The sequence below is a fragment of the Ursus arctos genome, unplaced genomic scaffold (assembly GCF_023065955.2).
Source record: "Ursus arctos isolate Adak ecotype North America unplaced genomic scaffold, UrsArc2.0 scaffold_7, whole genome shotgun sequence".
NCBI classification, from domain to species: Eukaryota; Metazoa; Chordata; class Mammalia; order Carnivora; family Ursidae; genus Ursus; species Ursus arctos.
Window position 1 is genome coordinate 33030303 of NW_026623089.1, and position 23281 is coordinate 33053583.

Here is a 23281-nt window from a genome sequence, read left to right on the forward strand (position 1 = left end):
CATTAAATAGATTAGAATGCTGTACTGTTTGAGTTCTTATGTCTAGCTCTTACAATTTTTCTGCCTTCTCTCTTGCAGTTTTAACATAAATTCTTATTCTCTGCTCTCTCATTCATCTTATTAATATGCTGCCTTTAGTAGTCTTGAGCTGGCCAGTCAGCTAACTGACTACTAGAATTGTGTCTAAAGTAAGAGGAAATACAGCCTGAGCAAGGGCCTCTCCCACAAATAAGGTGATGAGTTCTATATATGCTTTTGAGTATACGCACTTTTCAAGTAGGAATAACCTTTTTGTTAGTCAGAGGTACACCATTTTTTTCCTTTACTTCTTGGTTCTCTCCTATGTACTACGTATAGTTATAGCCATCAGATAGGTTAGACTACATTCACTTTTCTCAGGCCCCCTTTTCCAGAAAACTAAGATTTATTGAGCAAATCTAGCCATACTTTTCATTATTTAGTATAATTCACTCACATCATTGTCTTTTCATACAATGAAAAGTGGCATACTTTCATACTGTGGTGACCCCATCACCTCCAACCATGTCCCAAATAATTGAGTTGTCTTTCTTTAGTACCAACAGGTCTTTTTTTTTTTTTTTAAAGATTTTATTTATTTATTTGACAGAGATAGAGACAGCCAGCGAGAGAGAGAACACAAGCAGGGGGAGTGGGAGAGGAAGTAGCAGGCTCCCAGCGGAGGAGCCCAATGTGGGGCTTGATCCCAGAACGCCGGGATCACGCCCTGAGCCGAACGCAGACGCTTAACGACGAGCCACCCAGGCGCCCCTCAACAGGTCTTAATTGAAAAATAATAAGCAAAATTACAATTACCTATTAAAAGTAAAGGTTTTTTTTTTAATTTAAAAGTAGTTTTCTTAAGACCACCCAGCATATTGTTGGCTTTCTTGGCCCCAGTCTCAGGCTACTGTTTCCAAGTAACAGTTAACTATGAGTCAATCCCTAGTGGTCTCCAACCAAGTCTGTAAATATTGGCTCAGCTTCTACCATCTCCACATATACATATACATACACAGAAAATAAATACTTCCTCTAACACAGGGAGACTTACTTTATATATCAGGCATAAAAATAAGTTCAACTTCTATTACACTTGCAATCATTATTTACTTTATCTCCCAGAATTTTTCTGCACTGAAAATGATCTGTCATTTTCTTTTCTCTCAGTTCCTGTTTAAGGTACTATAGTTTAAGCACCGTTACTTGGCATTAAACCAAAGAGCTTAGTGTCAAAATCATAACAATCCTATAAATTTATATAGCACTTTATAGTTTACAAAGCAGTTTCTCATACACCACCTACTTTGATCATCACAATAACTTATTTTAGTAAACAGGACATGCAAATGATGGATCAAAAATCTTAGCAGCTAGAAGAGACACTCTCTTTGAAATACCTCCACCAGTCCCCTGAAGGCTTGGCTTAAAAGTCACTTAGTCCTTCATTTTATAGATTCAAAAAATTAAAAGTGAAATGACTTGCCCAGGATCACATAGCTAATTTTCCTAGCATTCAATCCATTGATCCAGAATCTGATTAAGTATTTACCTCTCACCTTTTATCCTCTCACAAGAACCTAACCAACATTGAAGTGCAACTTACTAGTTCATAGCTCTTGGGACTTTTTCTCAAATGTTTCTTAGGGATAGGAGACAATTTAGCAATCTCATAATCATCTGGTACAGAGGACATTTCTAATTATTTGCTATTTAATTTGTTCAATGGCTTCATATTTTTTCCTTTACTTCTTTAAAACTAAAATTCAGTCAATCCTGTTGTTTCTATTTTCTGAAATAACTTCGGCCTAAATCTGCCTCTATCTTAGTTCAAGCTATTACCTATTTCTTGCTTGCCTGCTAACACACACTTTTACCTGGTTTCCCTACCACCTCTCCATCCACTACTCCTAGTGTGATTTATGTAAGATGTAAATGTAGTTTGTGCCACATCACAGTTTAACATCTTTCGATGGTTCCCCATCATCTTCATGATAAAGCAAGACAAATAAGGTCCTTTATAATCTGGCCTTTGTCTCTCTCTCTAGTCTCATCTCTTACCGCTTCCCCAGGGGTACCTTAAACTCTTTCCATATCAAACTACCTGCACTTCCTTGCATACACAACAGTCTCTTTCCACAGTATTTGTGATCCTTCTGCCTGGAGCAGCCTTTCTCCTCTTCTTTTCCATCAGAAAGCTCTTACTATCCTTCCATTCAATCACCACCTTCAGTGGACGACTTCCATTATCCTGCAGGCTGGGTTAGTCTTCCTCTGTGTTCTCACTACAATTTCCTGTGCACAGGCTAACCACACCACCCATTTTGCTGTAATTGTTTATCTGTCTGGGTCTTCCCACCTGGCCATGAACTCCCTGAGGGTAGAGAATATATTTCCATTTCTATATCCTTATCACTTAGCACATGCCTGACATATAATGAGTAGTCAACAAAAGTTTCTTAAATGAATGAAGGAAATGAACAAATGAACAAATAGATTCTAAAGGAATGCTGTCCAGTCCTGGTAATCGATACATAATGTAGCTTGCTGATTAGATCATGAATAGAGCTGTCCAACAGAACTTTATGCAATAATGGAAATGTTCTCTATCTGCACTGAACTGAATTTTTAATTTGAATTTAATAGTCACATACGAATAATGCACTATAAAAATGTAACATTCTGTGCGTATATATTGTATTTATTTCAAAATATTTGAGGATGGCTGAGAATACCTCTAATGTTTTCATCAATTAAAACTAAATTGAGGGGCACCTGGGTGGCTCAGTCATTAAGCGTCTGCCTTCAGCTCAGGTCATGAGCCCAGTGTTCTGGGATCGAGCCCCGCATTGGGCTCCCTCCTCAGCGGGAGGCCTGCTTCTCCCTCTCCCACTCCCCCTGTTTGTGTTCCCTCTCTCGCTGCCTCTCTGTCAAATAAATATATAAAATCTTAAAACAAACAAACAAAAAAAAAACCCTAAATTGAGAGTTCTTCCACTAAACAAGAAGCTTGTGAGAAGCAGAGATCATTTCTTTTACCTTTATATAATTCATGTCTGGTGTATAGGAAATACTCAGTAAATGTGTTGAATGAATGAATAGTAATACAAATAATTCATTTCTATTAATACTGTCTAATGGTCCCGATAATTCTGGAGATAGATTTCAACCTTTGAAGCTTTAATGAATTGAATACTAATTTTGGAGATGCTTTTAAGTATTGTCTTCAGATTCCCTCTTGGCTCACCCAGATCCTTATTTTATATATGATTTGTCATATTTGGGGGTTTCTATGTTCTTTGCCCTTCGGTCATCTTTTTTTTTTAAAGATTTTATTTATTTATTGGAGACAGAGAGAGAGCATGAGCGATAAAGGGATGGCAGAAGGAGAGAGAAAAACAGACTCTCCTCTGAGCAAGGAGCCTGACTCAGGACTCAATCCCAGGACCCTGAGATCATGACCTGAGCTGAAGGCAGACACTTAAATGACTGAGCCACCCAGGCACCCCCCCTTAAAGTCATCTTTTTATTATTTTTATTAAACAATGCCTACTTCCCTATTATGATACCTGTGTGTCATGTAGCCATGCCATGAAGGATATATTTTTTAAAGATTTTATTTATTTATTTGAGAAAGAGTGAGCAAGTGAGCAAGCATGATCTGGGTGAGAGGCAGAAGGAGAAGCAGGCTCTCCGCTGAGCAGGGAACGTGATGCAGGGCTTGATCCCGGAACTCTGGGATCATGCCCCGAGCCACAAGCAGACCCTTAACTGACAGCCACCCAGGCGCCCATGAAGGATATTTTTTAAAAACACACATTGATCCTGTTCTTCCAATAAGATATTTAAAAACAGTTTCCAGGAACAAAAAACTGTTTCTTAGGCTTTCTAAAGTTTTTTTAAAAAAAAACATTTTAAGTAATCTCCGCACTCACCGTGGGGCTGGACCCTATATCCCCAAGATCAAGAGATACATGCTCCACTGACTGAGCCAGCCAGGGGCCCCTAAAGCTTTTTGCTTTTGTTTTTGTTTTAAATAAAGCTAGTCTAAATCTTTGGGATTTTTTCTCTTAACGGTCCAATTTGACCATTTCTTTTTTGAAAACAAAATAACTTCATGCTATACTCATTTCCTCTTATTTTCTGCCAGAATATGGAGCTTAATAACAATAAATGAGCTGAAGTTTAAAAATACCCTGAAAGAAAGACTAGAAAGGGAGATGTCTGATCTTACTGGGAAGGTCATTTATAACAACAGAGTAAAACTCTGCTATATCAGCCTAACTAGGAAGGAGACAAATCTGAATTAATTTAGAAGAAACTGAAAATGAAAAATAATACATGCTAAGTAAACTGTGATTATAATGACAAAAAATGTCTTCCAAATTGGCCATCTCTGAAGTTATAAGAGAATAAAGAATATCTGTAGGCAAAAACATGAGTTTTTTGTACATATAACAAAAAAATTGTATCTTCAGGATCTACATATAGATGTACAGGGTCTGGCATGGGGGTACAAAAACTGCTAAGAAGTCAGGCTGTAGGGGCGCCTGGGTGGCTCAGAAGTTAAGCATCTGCCTCTGGCCCAGGGCATGATCCCAGAGTTCTGGGATCGAGCCCCACATCAGGCTCCTTTGCTGGGAGCCTGCTTCTTCCTCTCCCACTCCCCCTGCTTGTGTTCCCTCTCTCGCTGGCTGTCTCTATCTCTGTCAAATAAATAAATAAAATCTAAAAAAAGGGGCGCCTGGGTGGCACAGCGGTTAAGCATCTGCCTTCAGCTCAGGGCGTGATCCCGGTGTTATGGGATCGAGCCCCACATCAGACTCCTCCGCTATGAGCCTCCTTCTTCCTCTCCCACTCCCCCTGCTTGTGTTCTCTCTCTCTCTCTCTCTCTCTCTCTCGCTGGCTGTCTCTATCTCTGTCGAATAAATAAATAAAATCTTAAAAAAAAAAAATCTGAAAAAAAAAAAAAAGAAGTCAGGCTGTAAGGGAGCAGCTGGGTGGCTCAGTTGATTTGAGCATCTGACACTTGATTTTGGCTCAGGTCATGATCTCAGGGTCCTGGGATCCAGACCCGCATCAGAGTCCCTGCTCAGTGGGGAGTCTGCTTCAGGATACTCTCTCTCCCTCTGCCCCTTCGGGCACGCTGTCTCTCTAAAATAAATAAATCTTAAAAAAAAAAAAAAGTTGTCAGGCTGTAAATATTTATCCTGGCGTGAAAATATATAATTTTCCCTGAAATTAAATACAGAGAGAATAAGTCCTTGAACAATCTTGTCCTGGGCAGACAGTTATTTTTACTGTAAGGCAGAGAATGTGCATTATTTGGAAAACATCTACAAGGATATTTAGAACTGTCAGGGGTGGGGGTGGGGGGACGAGGAAGAAAGAGTCATAAGAACAAATGGACCAAAAGATTGACAAATGATTGAGAGAGGGGGTGAGGAGGCTAGGCTAGTCTCAAGATTGCTCGTAGATGACAAGGCAGGGGCATATAAAATGGAATAATTTTGTAACTAAATAAATGACTGAAAATGAATACCAGTAGTCTGCACATTGAAGAGATTCCTTATAATTCTATTTCTTGCTAGATCTTAAGATTTAAAGTAGTTAGTTACAACTCAAATTTTGGCTAGGCAAAGAAGGTATCCAGTGTGGACCAGATGTGTCATTAGAAGGAATGACTAAGAGCACCATCTAGTGGTTTTTCTGGTGGTGAAGAACTCATGCCTGGGAGTTGGGGGTCTTGGCATTCTTGATTCTTAGATTTATTGTTACATGTGTTTGGCAGCAGTGGGATGTAAGCCTCTAGGACCAAATGCCACTCTACAGTCATCACTTCACTTTTATTTAAAGTAGTATCTAGTCATCTCTCTTGGAATTATATATGGGCAAAGTAGTCTCAATCTGATATCTTAAGTGCCATTAAAACCAGGACCAATTCAGAGATGCAAATAGTATAATAGCATCCAGTGTACTCTAAAACGAGACACTGAAATATTGTTCTATGGCATATATCCACATGATTTCCCCTGAATCCTTTTATTTGGAGATATAGGTCTTTTTTCAAGGTTAAAATTAGAGGCCCTGAGGTCAAAGCCATTAACACATATCTGTGTGCCTGTGTGCATGTGCACACACACTCTCTCACACACACACAACCTATGAAAAGCCTTCATCTATTTTTTTTTAAAGTGGGCTAAGCCTTTATCCAAAATGAAAAAGACCAAGGTCTTTATATCTAGAGATTCACGTATTCCTCAATAATTCACCAGTGAAACAGAGACCAGTACTTTTCCTAGTATCTGTGGATTTAAGATGTTTGTTTTTTTTTTAAAGATTTTATTTATTTGACAGAGATAGAGACAGCCAGCGAGAGAGGGAACACAAGCAGGGGGAGTGGGAGAGGAAGAAGCAGGCTCACAGCGGAGGAGCCCGATATGGGGGCTGATCCCATAACGCTGGGATCACGCCCTGAGCCGAAGGCAGACGCTTAACCGCTGTGCCACCCAGGCGCCCCAGATTTAAGATGTTAAACTCTAAGGAGTGGATAACCTCATTTAGATATTTATACAGAATGTATGGAAAAGGACATTCTAGATCTATTTTTGGGTACTTCAACTCTTTCCGATTGCCTGATGCTTTGGAAATATTCTGTATTTTGATAGTGATGTAAAAGATTTCTGAGATACCTTTATAAAAACCTAAGAGGACATTTTGATCTTTTCCTCTATGCATTTGCATTTATAAGGAACCTCTACTGGGGGGTCCAATACGTAACAGTTGTTTAGTGAGCATAAAACAAAAGCACACATACAGATTTAGAACATCTGCTTCACACCAAGAGTGGCCAATGCTCTTCCAACTAAGAAGCAATTTCTCTTGAAGTTATACAAAGTCTATTATAGGACAAAAGATTCCGTGCAGGGGCGCCTGGGTGGCACAGCGGTTAAGCGTCTGCCTTCGGCTCAGGGCGTGATCCCGGCGTTATGGGATCGAGCCCCACATCAGGCTCCTCCGCTATGAGCCTGCTTCTTCCTCTCCCACTCCCCCTGCTTGTGTTCCCTCTCTCGCTGGCTGTCTCTATCTCTGTCGAATAAATAAATAAAATCTTAAAAAAAAAAAAAAAGATTCCGTGCAGCTTTTAGAGGAGGCTACATTTGCAATTCCAAATGGATACCTTCCTGACTTCTCCAGTCAGGTAGCTATAGCAACATTGTGATTACATAGGCAAGTTAATAAAAAGTATCCACTTCATTCATGCACAGACCCTACCTTGTATTCTTAATCTATACAACTTTTTATTTAAATTAGGTCTACTTCTTATACTTTCCCACAGTACCCTATACTTTTTGTAGAATTTAACAATTTATAGGCATATTTAATAGTGCAATTATTTAATGATTGTCTCCCCCTGGGCTTAAACCCCAAGACGGTGACAACCTTTCCTGTTTTGTTTACCACTATATTGCTAAATACCAAACACATAGTGGATAAGAAGGAATTAATTAATGTATGACTCCAAAGCCCCACTTTTGTTTGCCTTAAATTTTACTGCCTCCCAATCTTAAACTAGGATGCATCTTGGAAATTATCAATTCCATATCCCATATTTTATAGGAAAAATTGAGGCCTCTCGATTGTTGAATGGTTTCAAAGCCACTTGCCCAAAGCACAGGCAGAGCCAGCACTGGAACCATGGTCTCAACTTCCTGACTTATGTTCAGACCATCTTAAGACTAATTTGAAAGAATTTTTTAAAAAGTTTACATAAATGGCACTTGGCTGGTTCAGTCAGTGGGGTGTGTGTCTCTTGATCCCGGAGTTGAGTTTGAGCTGGATGTAGAGATTACTTAAAAAATAAAATAAAATCTTTAACAAAAAAGCTCTATATAAATTAATATGATTCTACATTCCTGAACTCAGACATTTTATCAAGTTTGACCAAGTATGGGTTAAAAAAAAAGGATCCGGGGCGCCTGGGTAGCGCAGTCGTTAAGCGTCTGCCTTTGGCTCAGGGCGTGATCCCGGCGTTCCCGGATCGAGTCCCATATCGGGCTCCTCCGCTGGGAGCCTGCTTCTTCCTCTCCCACTCCCCTGCTGTGTTCCCCTCTCTTGCTGGCTGTCTCTCTGTCACATAAATAAATAAAATCTTTAAAAAAAAAAAAGGATCCAAAGAAAAATGATCAAAAGGGTATTAAAAATAATCCCCTAAGAATATATTAAAGAAACTTTAACTCTTTAGCTCAGAGCAGGTAAGATTTAAACGGTTATTTAAACATAGTCATCAAATATGTGAAGAATTTTTATAAATGATCTGTTATGTCTGTATCAAGATCTTAAATGATCTTGAGTTGAAGTATAGTGTATTGGTTGGCCTTAACTTTTTGACAACAAAGGCAGAACTCTAATAAAAGAGACAAATGTAAATTATAGAGACTTCCTGATTAGTTACTTTGCTCATTTTTCAACAAGTATGCTCTGAACATAGCATTCTGCAAGGTGCCTACAATTACAAATTCTATGTTGAATTTAACTATCTATCCTGGATGTTAAATCTCTTCTCTTCTCTCTCTGCTCCCCTTCCCTTTCCTCTCTCTCCTTCTCCCTCTTCTCTTCCTTTTCACACCTGCCCCTAATCCCCAAATCATGAGATGCATTCTCTAGCTCTCTTTCACTGGATGATTCTAACCATCTTAATATACCCAACTGTATCTTTACTTAATAATTTTGTGTATTTTCTCTTCCAAAATGTCTGCAATCCATCCTCTTCTCTTCATTACCACTGCCCAAAGTCAAGCTCTTTTTATCCTTCACAAAAAAAAGTTCTATAGTTTCTTACCAGGTCTGCCTACTTGCAGTATCTCATTTCAGTTCAATTTCCACATGACACAGAGCTAACTTTCTATGACAGATTTTATCATATCATAGTCCTGATTAAAAAGTTTCAGTGCCTCTCTATTGCTTATTAAATAAAGTCCAAGCATTCAGGAGTCTAACTTTTTCCAGATGTATCTTGCAATGCTTTCATCATGCATCTTGTAGTCTAGCTACACAAGACTGTTTGAAGAGTCCTTAGCATTCTCTCACCATAGTGCTTTTGTCTATGCCATTCCCTCTGCTCAGAATGCCCTTCCCTTTTTTTTTTTTTTAAAGATTTTATTTATTTGACAGAGAGAGACACAGCGAGAGAGGGAACACAAGCAGGGGGAATGGGAGAGGGAGAAGCAGGCTTCCCGCTGAGCAGGGAGCCCGATGCGGGGCATGATCCCAGGACCCTGGGATCATGACCTGAGCCAAAGGCAGACGCTTAACAACTGAGCCACCCAGGCACACCCCTTTCCCTGCTTTTGATGAAATCTTACTCATCCCTTAAGACTCAGCTCAAATTTCACCTCTGTAATAGTCAATCTCCTCAACCCCACGGAATGAAGAATTGCTCCCTCTCTACTACAAGTAATACATACTTATATAAAGAATTGTTATTAAAAAAAGAACTGTTATGTTCTATTATAGTTATTTACATGTCTGCCTCTTCCCAACCAGATTATGAGATCTTTGAAGCTTGATTCATCCTGGATTTTTCAGTATATACCAGGTAATAGGTTCTTATTAAACATTTAAATAAACGAATCTTCCTATGAATCAGTTGGCTTTATATGGGAAAAAAAGTCAGTTGCAGACTGAAATTTTAACTCAAGCCAATTTAACTCACAAGTATGTGTGTCACAAGGAATATCAGCAAAAATTATTTAAGAAGACAAGTAAGCACACAGATGGATCAGTGCTAATTCTTTCCCCACCAGAACAATAGAACAAACAAAAACTAAAAGCACATGGTTGAACGATGACAAAAACGAAATTATTTCCATCTTCCCATCTTCCCAACTTCAGTGAGATGTCCTTTTTGTTTCTACCTGTAGACTGACACTCTAAGGCCTAGGAAATATATGTATAATGTTTTCACAAAGTAATGATGATGGAAAAAATTAACATTCTGCTTTCTGATCAAACCCAATTAAAGGAAAATCTAACTTAAGATAAAGGCCATTCTTTTTTTTAAGATTTTATTTGAGAGAGACAGAGAAGGGAGGGGGAACACAAACAGGGGAAGGGTTGAGAGAGAGGGACAGGCAGACTCCCCACTGAGCAGGGAGCCCCACAGCTAAATCCCAGGACCGGGAGATCATGACCTGAGCCGAAGGCAGAAGCTTAACTGACTGAGCCACCCAGGTGCCCCATATAAAGGCCATTCTTGTTGCTTATATTTCATGCTCACTTCCAATTGCTTAAATTCTTTGACTTAAGCCCTTCTTAACTAGCTCAGGATCTCTGATGGTTCATGGTCTCTAATCCCTGCTCCCTGACTTCCTTGGACTCTGCATCTCTTGCTAGTACAACACAGACTATAAGATTTTATGTTAATCTCAAGAACCAGTCACAGTCTTTTAAGTAATGATTTCTGAGTCTCTTGAAGAGAAAGTAATTATTATGAGCCAATATGCCTTTATGAAGAATCAGAGTAGTATCATTTTCTTCCTTTAAAGGATAGACTGATTGATAAGAAAAATCCAATGGTCATTATTACCCCTCTATGCCAGCAAAGCATCTGACAAATTTGCTCATTACTTTGAAAAAAACCATGAGTTAGACTCAATTAGGGAATTAGTAACTGGTTGAAAAAAACTCTTAAGATACCCATACAATTCTGAATAATGGATCTAAGTCAATATGAAGGGAAGGTCCATATAATGTGGTATTCAAACTTTACTGTGCATCAAAATCACCTAGGGGGTCTGGTACCCAGAGTTCCCAATTCGGCAGGTGGGACCCAAGAATTCACATTTCTAACAAGTTCCCAGGTCCTCATCTGGGGATTAGGTTTTAGAACCACTGATGTACTGTATCTCATGATATAGATTTAAGGTTTTGTTCAACATTTTGCTAGTAACCTTGTTATATAAAAAGCATGATTACAAATCTGCAGATGATATTAAATTTTGATATAAAAAGACCTCAATAGGTTAGTTGTGAAACAAATCTTAAAATTTAATAGGGGTAACTTTATTTTTTTATTTTTTATTTTTTTTTAAAGATTTTATTTATTTATTTGACAGAGATAGAGACAGCCAGCGAGAGAGGGAACACAAGCAGGGGGAGTGGGAGAGGAAGAGCAGGCTCCCAGCAGAGGAGCCTGATGTGGGGCTCGATCCCATAACGCCAGGATCACGCCCTGAGCCGAAGGCAGGCGCTTAACCGCTGTGCCACCCAGGTGCCCCAATAGGGGTAACTTTAAAATCCCAAAACAAAAACCAACCACATAAGTATAGGATAAGAAAAACAGAGCTTAACAATCACACACACACACACACACACACACACACACACACACACACACAGATAGAGAAAGAGATATACACAAGTTTTAGAAGACTACAGCTTCAATGATTCGAGAGTATACTCTGGCAACCAAAAAAGGTAATAATAGTTTGGGCTTTAGTAATAGAGTACAGACTATGGAATAATATATTTGATAGTCCAACTGCAGATTACACTGATTCCCCCCACACCTGGCCATCTCTGTAGTCAACTTTGGGTATCAGACATTAAACAGAAGGTAGTCAAACCAGTTTATTCAAAGAAGAGCTTTGGATCTAAAATCATATCACATGAGAACAGTAAGAGGAATTGTTGATGTCTGGCCTTCAGAAGATGTGAAAGTATGTAAGAGCAGTTTTCATATAATTAGCTTGTGTGAGGATCTGTATTTTCTCTGTATGACCCTAAGCAGAACTGCCACATACAGACGGCATCAGACTGCTTATTATATCTGGGTGTCCAGCTGAGGAGAGGAAAGGGGAGCAAGGGAAGCACTGACATCTAGACCACATTTCATTTGATAAGCCATGTGCCCTGGAGGGGGTTGAGTCAGGCTGGAAAAAAGGTAAACTTTTTCTAATTCATATAAAACAGAAAACTCTGGAGGACTTTTTCCTTTTAGCAGGGATACCATTTCTAATTTGCACAAAGGCAGTGGTAACTGTAGCCAAGGCAGAACTAGTTCCATTAAGTTTAGAGAAAGTGATTTCACCTCACTGGAAGAAATTGATAGAGTGATACATTATATGGAAACACAGTTTGTGCAGAGTACTTAGTCCTCCAAACTGGATGTTCAAGGACTAGCTAGACAACTACTTGGCAGGGTTATTTAGAAAGGATTTCAAGATAGAGGAGTATGTGTGTGTTTATTACCAGGTAAGTGGTGAAACTCAATGATCTTTTAGCTTTTATGGTTCTACATCTGAATTACCTATCTTCTCCATATCCCAATTGACTCCTACAGTATCCAGATCCCTTCTCTTCACAAATTTATGATGCATTTTAGCCTTCCTCCTACCTAGCCAAATTTCTCTTCTCCCTTCCCTGCCCCTATATGTATAAAGCATACACACTGCATTAATACTGAAAATAAAGTTCGTATTTTTTAAAAACTGCTTTTTGGGGCACCTGGCTGGCTCAGTTGCTACAGCATATGACTCTTGATCTCCAAGTTGTGGGTTAGGGACCCACACTGGGTGTAGGGATTATTTAAAAATAAAATCTTAAATTAAAAAAAAAAGAAAAAAAACCTGCTTTCTTCCAGATTTAAAAAACAAAAATACAACTTAAAATAAGATGAAAACTTAATTCTCTTAACATATTCATTAGAGAAAAAGCTGTTTCATTTTTAAGTGATTTATGAATCGGTCACTAAATTCCTGACTGGGGGCAGAGAGTTCTTTTGCACCAGAAAGGGGGTGGGATAAACATGGGAAATGTAATGTTGGCTTGTATTTGTTCAGTAAGTACTAAATGCATGATGCTATATTAAGTAAGTAATGATTAAGTAATACATGATAAGTATTAAGGAGCAGAGCCAACCATAGGCATAATCTTAAAGGAAGCTGAATTATCTTCTGTGGTTTGTCTTTGAGTCCTGGTCTCTCCCCCTTTCCATATCTATAGTACTTGAACCTCGGCCCCCCATTAGACTGGGGTTTACCCTTCTTGAACTTAAACCTAGATTTCTGAGTTTGGGCTCATACTTAGGACCCTTTCTTGGTCTCTTCCAAGAGAATAGTGCTGTAAGAAAACATCAGCATTTTAAAAGGAGCCTTCAGTAATTCCACGCAAACAAGTCAACTAAAGGTACAAACTATCTTATGGAAAAATGGTACACAGAGAGACAAAGATTTTGGGGTTTATGTGACTTTCTGTAAGTACAGCTAGGCTAGCCTTTCATGGAGGGGGGAAGAGAACAGAGAGAAGATCTAGGTACCTAAAGTTGCCTAGCCAAACAGTAACTTCCATTTTTGAACAAAAAACCTGAGAAGACACACCCAAATGCCAATAGAGGGTTCAACCACCTGATTATTTTGCATACACATTAAAGATGTAATAATACAAAATACCTCAAGCAATATTTATGTAAGATGTTTACATATGTAATGTCATACTGGAATGATCTTAATAAGACAACCTTTACAGAACTTTCAAAAAAATCAGTTTCAAACTATTTGTAGAATGGAATAACAATTATTTTGAGCTTAGAAACTTGTAAAAAAAAAAAGTATTTTTTGATAAATATTTAAGATACAAAACAAATACCATTTTATTCTGAGACAGATACATAATAAAGGTTTTCTTTTTTTCTTTTATTTTCTTACCAAACTAGTGAATAAATGTTTTCTAACTAGAGAAAATAGAAATGCTTCCTAGGAAAAGAAAATAAATCTACCTCTTCCCTAAGGAAAAACTTTATTTTCCTTTGTAAATAAGCATTTCTTTTTTTTTGAAGGAAATAGGTAAATTTTAAAAAATTTCAGACTTATTTTTTTGTGCGGTAAACACTGATCTTGACCAAACAGCTTACATAATTATTCTCTTTAATATTAATTGTTTTTCCTAGCAGAATGCCTTATACACAGTGGGCAGACAAATATTTGATATTTGTTGAAAAAAATCAGTCTTGCTTCAGTTGCAAAATATATTATTGCAAAATTTGCCTCAGAAAGACATTTTATAATCCTTCTTGTGCCCCACTGATTTTCAATTTATCAACAGTGGCACCTGACTGAATTGTCAACCAGGGATTTTCATCATTTAATTGGAATGCCATTCACTTGAAAGCAATGTTTGAAAACTGCTCCGTATATTTACGTTCTATATTTAAAGAGTTATAATTTAAGGGTGATAAAACCCACATCCAGAAGTATATATTACAAAGCTAATAAACAAATAGCATATCCAGTTTTGAAGCAGACTGGCTAATGTCAACATGAGATTACAGAATCTGCTCGCATCTTACCTAAAGAAAACAGTGAAAAACAATAGCAAAGGTAAAGGCTTAAGAAATTTGGGGGGAATGAGAACCAAAAATTCAGAATATAAAAGAAGCTTCATTTGGAATGCAGGGCCCTAAGATTATCCCTGAGGCAAATACCTAAAAAGCTACCTATCCAGAAAGAATGACAAACTTAGAATGATTTCATTCACTGATGACCAATGTTAAGAGTGTCCTGGCAAGAATGACCAGAAAAAGGAATAAGAAGAAAAATGAATCATCTTTTCAATTATCCCAGTCTGTATTGCCACTTCAGTGCTTCTAGAGCTCTAAGACCCCTAAATTGAAGCTGAGATATTTTTATCTTCATGGAAAGAAGTTGCTTCAAAGGCTGCTGAAAATTTCCGATTCAGGCCTTTTCCCTCTCTTCCTGAACCACTCTTTTATATACCATTTTTTTCCATATAATTTAAATATCGATTCCTAGAAATGCATGAGATTTAACCAATAAGGTACTTACATTCACACTGTATGACATCTAAGTTAAATTGCTGAACGGCTCCCATGCTTATCTGTTTTAACTCACTGTCCAATAGCATCTGCATTAAGGATGTTGACAGGTGCTGGCAGGCTGACATGCAAGCAGTCTGGGCAACTTTCCCCTGTTTAAAACAAATATTAAAACCAAAATATAAATAAACAAATAAGCAAACACAGAAGTACACCATAAGTTATCAGAAAAATTATATACCTGACATTCTTGTTGTTGCCATTTTGGGGTACAACAGTGATTACTGGCCTTTCTATTTCTGTATTCTAAGCAGCTATGCCTTCTAGCATAAGAATTAAAATTAATATTCTTGTTTACTTGTCCTTCTCAGGACATAAATGTCATTAACATTCTAAATGAACCCAGGATAATTAAAAGACAAGTAAAAAACCCATGATTTATTATGTTAGATCTCTTGAAATGTCTCAAGTATTTTTAAAAATGCACATTAAAATATGGCATTTATGACATAAAATAATTATACTGACAGAACATTTTATTCATGTAATGCTCTTTAAGTTCTGCTTTATATAATTAGCCAAGCCAGAATAAAGGAAGTTAATAAACACTATAATTTATTTTTACTTAAACTGTACTTAAAATTAAAAATATACTTTGAGTCATAAGTCCTTCTAATCAGAACATCAGTTTGTAACATAGCTTCAATTAGCTGGGGGGCTTACCTACCAATATGATTTCAAAATCATCTACAGATCTATATTAGTTTTTAAATTTAGAAATACGTGGTTAAATAAATTACGAATATTTGTGGTGTTCTTTCACTACATATATTATTGTAAAATATTTTCTACTATAATAAGCTCCTAAAAACTACATAAATTTTCAGTGATAGCCTTAAGGCTATATTTTCTTAAAAATGATAAAAATCAGTAAGTTTTAATGTTTAACCTCTAGATTACAAAGCTGAATCCCATTACAGTGTCACTTTTAGTATAAATTGTTTCTTTAAACAGATTTCGTATCCCAATTAAAAGTTTAAAATATTATGAAGAGTCTTTCATGTATAGTTTTCCAGTGTAATACTGCTCCTAGTATTGCTCTCTTCAACCACGATCATGTGATTTGGTGATGGATTGACTCCTGTGATAGATTCAAAGATCTATGAAAATGGTCAGAAATAATGACTTGGAAAATGTGTCATGGTTTGCCTCATTTGCATTAATAAATATTTACTCATTGCTATCAGATAATTATGTTTTTTACTACTTTCACAAAGGCCAATAAAGCTACAAAATCATGAAAAGAAATCTCCTAAACATAAATGTTTCACTAAATTGTTACAGGAATGTTTACAGAGTTGATCTGTTAGAAAAGAACATAAATATATTTTTAAGATGATTAGAACATTTGTTCATTAAACTACACATTTAAAACCAGACTAGAAACTAAGCAGCTTTTATGAATAAGTCTTTAGTATTTAGACACTATGCAGGGAAAAACCATATCTGAAATAGAATCTCAATTTCTTAATCAAAAACTTTAGAGATAAAAGCCAGTGCAAACAATATATTTGACAGATACTGATGAACTGCCAAAAAAGAATGTAACAAACAATGCAAAACCCAGCATGCTTCAAGATCTCTCAAACCCAAGAGGAATTAGTCTGGGAGACATGCAGCTCCATTCCACAAGCACCATAATATCAATATGAATGGGAGGGGGACAAAAATGTAGAAAAGGGAGAAATCAATGGCATGTAATTTAATTACAATGTAATAGGCTTGAGAATACTTAATGGAAATGTGATTTTGACCTAATGGAACAACTATTGCATTTTAGTTTCATGTACTTCTCCATCCAGTCAGCTCCATGTCCTACTTACGTTGCCCCTATAATATACTAACTGCAAAACAGATTAATAAATTGCCCCCTAAAATTACTTTTATATTCATTTTGTAAGTAAACACACTGCACAATGTAAGTGGTATAATTTTAAGGTGACCTTTAAAATTCAACATGGGTTCAGATGTTACAAATGACTACATAACAGTAGTACTGGAGTCAAAAATGATGGTAAGAGTACAGAAATACAGGCTATTCCATAAACTTGGTAGAAATAGGTAATGAACACACACACATGAATTTAGCTTTTTGTTTAAACAACATATGTAATAATAAAACCCTAATACCAAATTTCTTCTGATTATGCATATTAAGTACAGGCTTATTGTTCTCAAAGATCTAAGATTAAAATATTTATAAAATATTTTATAAATCTTCAAATGAAATAAATTCTTTCTATAGCCCAAAACTAAAGTTAGTATCAAAGGTTTGGATTCTTTAAATATTTAAAAAGTTATATTCTATAAGATAATATAGTTTTTAACATGTTTACTTCCTAACTATAAAATGTGCACAAATATCCTTAAGTCCATCTATTACTTAGAGAGAAAATGTTTAACATTCCAAATATTTGCACACCCAAAAAATACCTTGGGCAATTCATTTCTGATGCCTATGACCCTTGGTATACTTTGGTATAACCAAAAGACCCCTTTCTGAACATCATTATTACTAATACCGTGGACAATCTTAATATTATCATTTTCTAGAACACAATTAATCTAAGTATGTTTGCAATTATCTTTAAAACTAGACTTTTTCATTAGAAATTTTGTTTTTTAACAAACAAAACCAAAATAATTAATAAATTTCAAACACCTAGAAATTTCTGCAGCCCTCATCTGAAAAATTGCAACTATTATTAACATTTTCTTTCTCTTTAACACAAAGTTCAATAAATAAGTAAAAACACCTGCCAAACTTTTAAAGGTAACTACTTTTTTGCCCTCCTCTAACATTTTGCTAAAAAACAACTTGCAAAGAGAGAAAACCCTTAGACAAACTTCTTAGATTTCAAAGGAACTTGTAAAAGAGAATCTGCTGACATATTAGATCCTTTTTGCATTACCCAAAAGCTTTTCTTCTAAGAACAATTGTGGTAAGGAGACATTTGGCTCCTAGGAAATTCCCAAAGGGTCAACCATATGCATCCTTCCATGGCACCTTCACAGTGCTGCTTTCTAGATCCATGTCTCAAAAGCAGCTTTCATCATTTACTTGTGTGTCAGTCAATATGATTTATGGACTGCATTCAACAAAGTCAAAGCATATAGAATGAGAAATATGACTACAATCTGCTAATTTGTTTTGTATTGAGCCACTTAAGAGTCAAAGACCTGATGTCAGACTGAGACCAGCAACACAATTAACCAGTCGGTGACAGATTCATCCATCCTCCCTGCCAGGCTGTGCCAATCAAAGACAGCATGAGGCGACATTTGGTGAAATCAGTAAGAAAACTCATTCTCTAAGCAACCTATGTGAGACCTTGATTGACACTTTTTGAATTTAGTTTGTGGAACACAGCCACTCTTTACCCAATAGTCCCTCACTGCAAGCTGTGAAATAAGGCTTTTAATGCCAATCACAGGAACAATAAACCACAAACCACCAACCCTTAGTTTAAAAGGAATCAAGAAAACACATCTGTTTGTATGTCAAGCCAAATTTCTAAAATAATTTACTATTATAGATTAGACTAAAGATATTCCATTTCCTTTGAAACACCACAAAATGACATGGTAACAAAAATACAGCAGATTTTATTAGATTATGGCTCAAAACTGTTTTGGTTTCAAAGTAATGTTTTGATAGATCTACTCTAATATAATAATAGGAGAAATGTAGAATACTTAAAAACTAATTTGACACATTTAAATTTTCATTTGAAGTTTTCATTTCTGTCTCACCATTCTCTTATTTCAAAGATCTAATATAAAAAGAAAGGTCTGATTTCAACAGTAATTATTTGAAAGCATTTTTCAGTCTGCTTTCATTCTCTCTCAACTACATTTAACATAAAAATGTGCTCTTGAAATCACAACCATTCTTTCTGTATTGGTCTCCCTTCCTTAATGATCCCAGGAGAATCCATTTTACTTTATTTATATTCCCACAAAAGGTCAACTTTGCACAATAAATGACTTTTTTATTTAAGTAAAAAGAAATATATAGACTCAGAAATATTGTGCATTGCATTTATTATTCTTTAAATTGATAACAGATTTTGTTTTAAAAGGTTATGTAACTCTTGTCAGAAAAATCTGGAAAATTGAAATACAATCATGGTCAATTTGAATATTAAATCTAACACTGGCAAGAAAACGTATTAATTAATTCTGATTCTGTACAGCATTTTACAATTATTTAAGTTATTAATTTTTTAAGTTATTTAAATTAAATAAAATATTGCCATATTATTCAAACTCACTGCCTCTCAGTTTGCTGCATAAATTTCACTTGGGACTGTGAAATAGTCTTTTCAGAGGAAAGGGAAAAGAAAAAGGGAAGCATTGATGAATTGGTCAGTCTCCTAAAGGCCCACAATGTATACAGCCTTTTTTAGACAAACAGACTGAAAGAGTGAGGTCTTTCATCAAATGTAAAGTAAACACTAGAATTAGAAATAAATTCCTTATACGCAACTAATGAATCATCAAACTTTACATCGGAAACCGGGGATGTACTGTATGGTGACTAACATAATATAATTAAAAAAAAGAAAGAAAGAAAGAAATTCCTAATTGAAATATGAAAAAAGATGCCTAGTTGAAAAGTAGATATTTTAACTTAAGAAATTTATTATTCTTCCCTCTGTTTTATATAAAAACCACTAATCTAAAGTTTTATTATATAAAACTACATCTTGCTCTTATGTACAGAATGCTATTAAATAAATCAGGAAAAAACTATCTAAAGCATTAATATAAAACATGAAAATTTCCCCAAGATGACTTCACAAAGGCACAAAGATTCTATATAGTAAAATAGGCTTCTGGCTGAACACTGCAGCACTGACATATATAACACTGAAATGCCTCAGATTCCCAATAATACGGAATGGATGAGTTATAAAGGTTTAAATATCAAGATGAATTCCTTCAGTGAGTTTTAATAATAACTTTAACCCTATCTTGAAGACAGACTTTTGAGATCATGCCAAAAACATTCATAGGTCTACCAAAATATACTCAACTCTAAACACCTCTAACATTCTCCAAAATACCCCTTTTACACTTCTATATTCCTTGCATACTCTTTCTGTCCCCACCTAAAGTAGCTTTAGCCCCAAAAGAGGTGGTTACCACATCCGTTAACCATAGTCCCCGTAATGCAGTACGAATTCCCATTCTCCTCCTGCTTTTCTCCTCCTAACAATTCCAAATCAGAAGGATATGAGACAGTAACATAAATGCACGCTCTTGGGGACACACACACACACACACACACACACACACACACACAAAGATTAAATAGAACACAATTATCTTAAAGTTGGGGAAAAAATTTCCCCAAACTGGGAAAACGTTAGGACAGCTGTAATATACGGCAACTTCTCTTTCACTCAAAACTTCCTTATCCGAACCACTGGGCTGATCAAATTTTGGCCACCTTTTTATTAAAAAAAAAACAAAACAAAACTTTTGAACATGGCCTTAGATGATATGTAATATCCAGACTTTCAGCTTTCTGCAGATATCACTGTTGATGTCATGGCAGTTCCATGCTATCTTCCAACTCATTCCACCTTTAATAGGTGGGGAAAAAAAGGAAAGATAAGCAGAGTAATAAAAGCCTAGAAGAGGTCAAGGTTTTAAAGAAATGCCTCTGCTTCCAAGCAATTGATAGTATCAGAAATCAAGATAAAATGGTGAAAACTGCCTGCACTTTCGCCCAGACTGGCAAGAAGAGGAAGTTAGTTTATGCTGTGTGGGAGCCAACAGGGATTATTCCTGATTCTTAAATCTACTCGATAATAGCAAATTGGGCAGTTAGGCATATGTTTAAGTAGGGAAGCAATAAAATATTAAGGCTATATAAATTTTCTCACTTGGCAATTATAAGAAAAGCAGGGGAAATTAAAGATGAGCTCTAATTTTCCCCGTGGTGACTGAATACTATGGCTAAGCCACAGAATTAAGAGCAAAACACTGGAGCATCCCAGAAACTGTTGTAAAAGCAACAGCTCTGTGACAGCAGAGTCATATCCTCATTTCTTTACATAAGCATCCAGATCAGAGTATCAGGGCTATTTAATCATTAAAATGTACTAGAGTTTGCGATCCCACTACAATTTAACATTTACAAAGAAGTTGCCAGAATTACTAATACGTCAGACAATATAAGTACTTTCCACATGATCACTAGTGAAATGGACAAAGTCACTCGAGCCAACTGACCCTTATTAATATATGTAGGTAGGCAGCTGACATATCATAAATCCAGCCATATATATACAAGTATAATGCAGAGCAGGCCTTTGTCATTCAAGGATTTAAATTTAGGTTTCGACTTTTTAAGAATCTCAGAGTCCAGTACAAGTAGGGCTTCATTTGCTGAGGCACAGATTTGAATAACATGCTCTGTGAAATGGGTATTGGCGGGTATTAGTCAAGAGACTGAATGCAAAGTCCCGACCTCCTAACGCAATGTGGCTTCTGTTAGTTGACATAGATAAAATAACTCTTGTTAAGGTCTACACTTTTCAGTTACATTTCATAGCATTTTCTGAAAGAAATTATATGGCATAGTAGTATTCTCAAATTTGAAAGTTCTCAAAGTTTTGGGGTATACTCACAGAACATCCAGGGCTTTCTGAACAAGTAATTTCACGGGGCTGTCCTAGACTGTGGGAATGGGGTTGGGGTAGATACTTCTAGATTCACTTCTAGTTGAGGAATGGGATTTTTAAAAGAATAAGGGAAATGTATCAAGTGGAAGGAGGATATATATTAAAATAAGATGAAACCTATACAAAGTGGGAGGGAGTGATCAAGGTAAGTTATCTAATTACCATTTTTTTTTTCTAGAGACAACCTTGCAAATGATATTCAACAATACTCCGAGAGTGAAGAGTAAGTCCTTACAGACATCTACAGTAGGCCTTTGCCAACTGCTCCTTTCTTGCTTCCAAAGAATTGAGAGAGGCTTTTAATCTCAGTGCTACCATTTAACACACAGATTTTCATAAGTAAAAGATCAAAAAGAACATGACAGCTTTCTTACAATGCCAAAAGTCTCCTGAATGAAAGAAAAGGAAGGGATTAAAATGTTGCTTATCTTCTGAATTCATTCCCTATATGTGGTATTTGTCTGAACATGCTCCTTTGGTGGGATTTTCCAAAGTCCAAAGTCCAATCTCCTTAGCTTTCATATATAGTACCTTACAGAAGTTTTTTTATAAGTATATATTAGCACCTTGGCCTGCTGAATTTTGTTATCTCTGACCTGCAAACATAACTGTAAATATAAATGCACCAAGGCTGTTCCAACTCTCCATGAGCTCTACCCTCACCCTGACTTCCTTTTTTGCTGTCTTTATCTGCTCACAATAAAACATAATTCAAACTGGAACAATCTCTTATCCACATATTTTAGTCCTTTTCCTTCTTCCCCAATTTCAACTTTTGTCCATTTAACTTTGGGGGGAAATTATCTTCTATGTTTTTCTTTCCATTGTGGAATACAGGTTAAAGGGGAAGACACTATTTGGATTCCTAGAACTTTACCATTCCTATCTGCAAAAACTCAGTTAACTTTCTAAACATGAATTCTCTGTTGCCACCTGGTAGTAAAACTGCCAGATATTGCATTTTCATTTGTTTGTAGTACTGAATCTTCCTGCTCAGAATGGCACTCTTCTCATAAAGCCAGCACCAGCAATCTAGTCTATTAACACTGATAGCTGTTAAAAGAGTAAAGTTACAGGATATTCGTAAGTGTGCATATGTATGCACGTACATACATATACACACATTTAGTCCAAGGGCTGATAATAATCCATTCTAATTATTTTCATTTTATCTCCCTGATCTGTTACTTATTGGTCAGGTCTTCGAGTTCTCTCCTAATCCACTAGCTTTCTACTAAATCTCTCATGCTGTTTCCTCCTAAACTAAAAGCCTTCTATTACTACTACTTCTTCCAATTATGCTCTAAATCAAAATACTGTTTTCCACAACCTCTGACAGTGGGAAATATTTAAGTGTTCTATGCTACATACACACATAAGACTTACAACTTAATGCAATTAAATCTCTCACCAAGATTAGCATCAGCATCAACTTAATAAATACTTAGAAGGATTAAAGTTATAAAATTCAACTACGTTCATTTTCAACAAAGAGTGAGATTCTTTTTTTTTTTTTGGCAATTAACTTATGGTAGTGAAAATCACTTAACTGTTCAATTACATTAATGAAAGGCTTAAGAAAAAACTTAGGGGTGTCTGGCTGGCTCAGTCGGTAGAGTGTATATCTCTTGATCTCAGGGTCATGAGTTCAAACCCCTTGTTGGGTGTAGAGCTT

At 36.3% G+C, this 23281-nt stretch overlaps 1 protein-coding gene across 4 annotated transcripts in view; it reads right to left on the reverse strand.

Moving 5' to 3' along the window:
- The window catches only part of EXOC6 (exocyst complex component 6), a 344161-nt gene that overhangs the window by 37738 nt on the left and 283142 nt on the right, over nt 1-23281 (reverse strand). For all 4 annotated transcript variants that reach the window (XM_048218941.2, XM_026481664.4, XM_026481663.4 and 1 more), the window contains one exon: nt 14862-15003. In XM_048218941.2, the coding sequence (XP_048074898.1) occupies nt 14862-15003 (142 nt within the window). The remainder of the gene's footprint in view (nt 1-14861; nt 15004-23281) is intronic.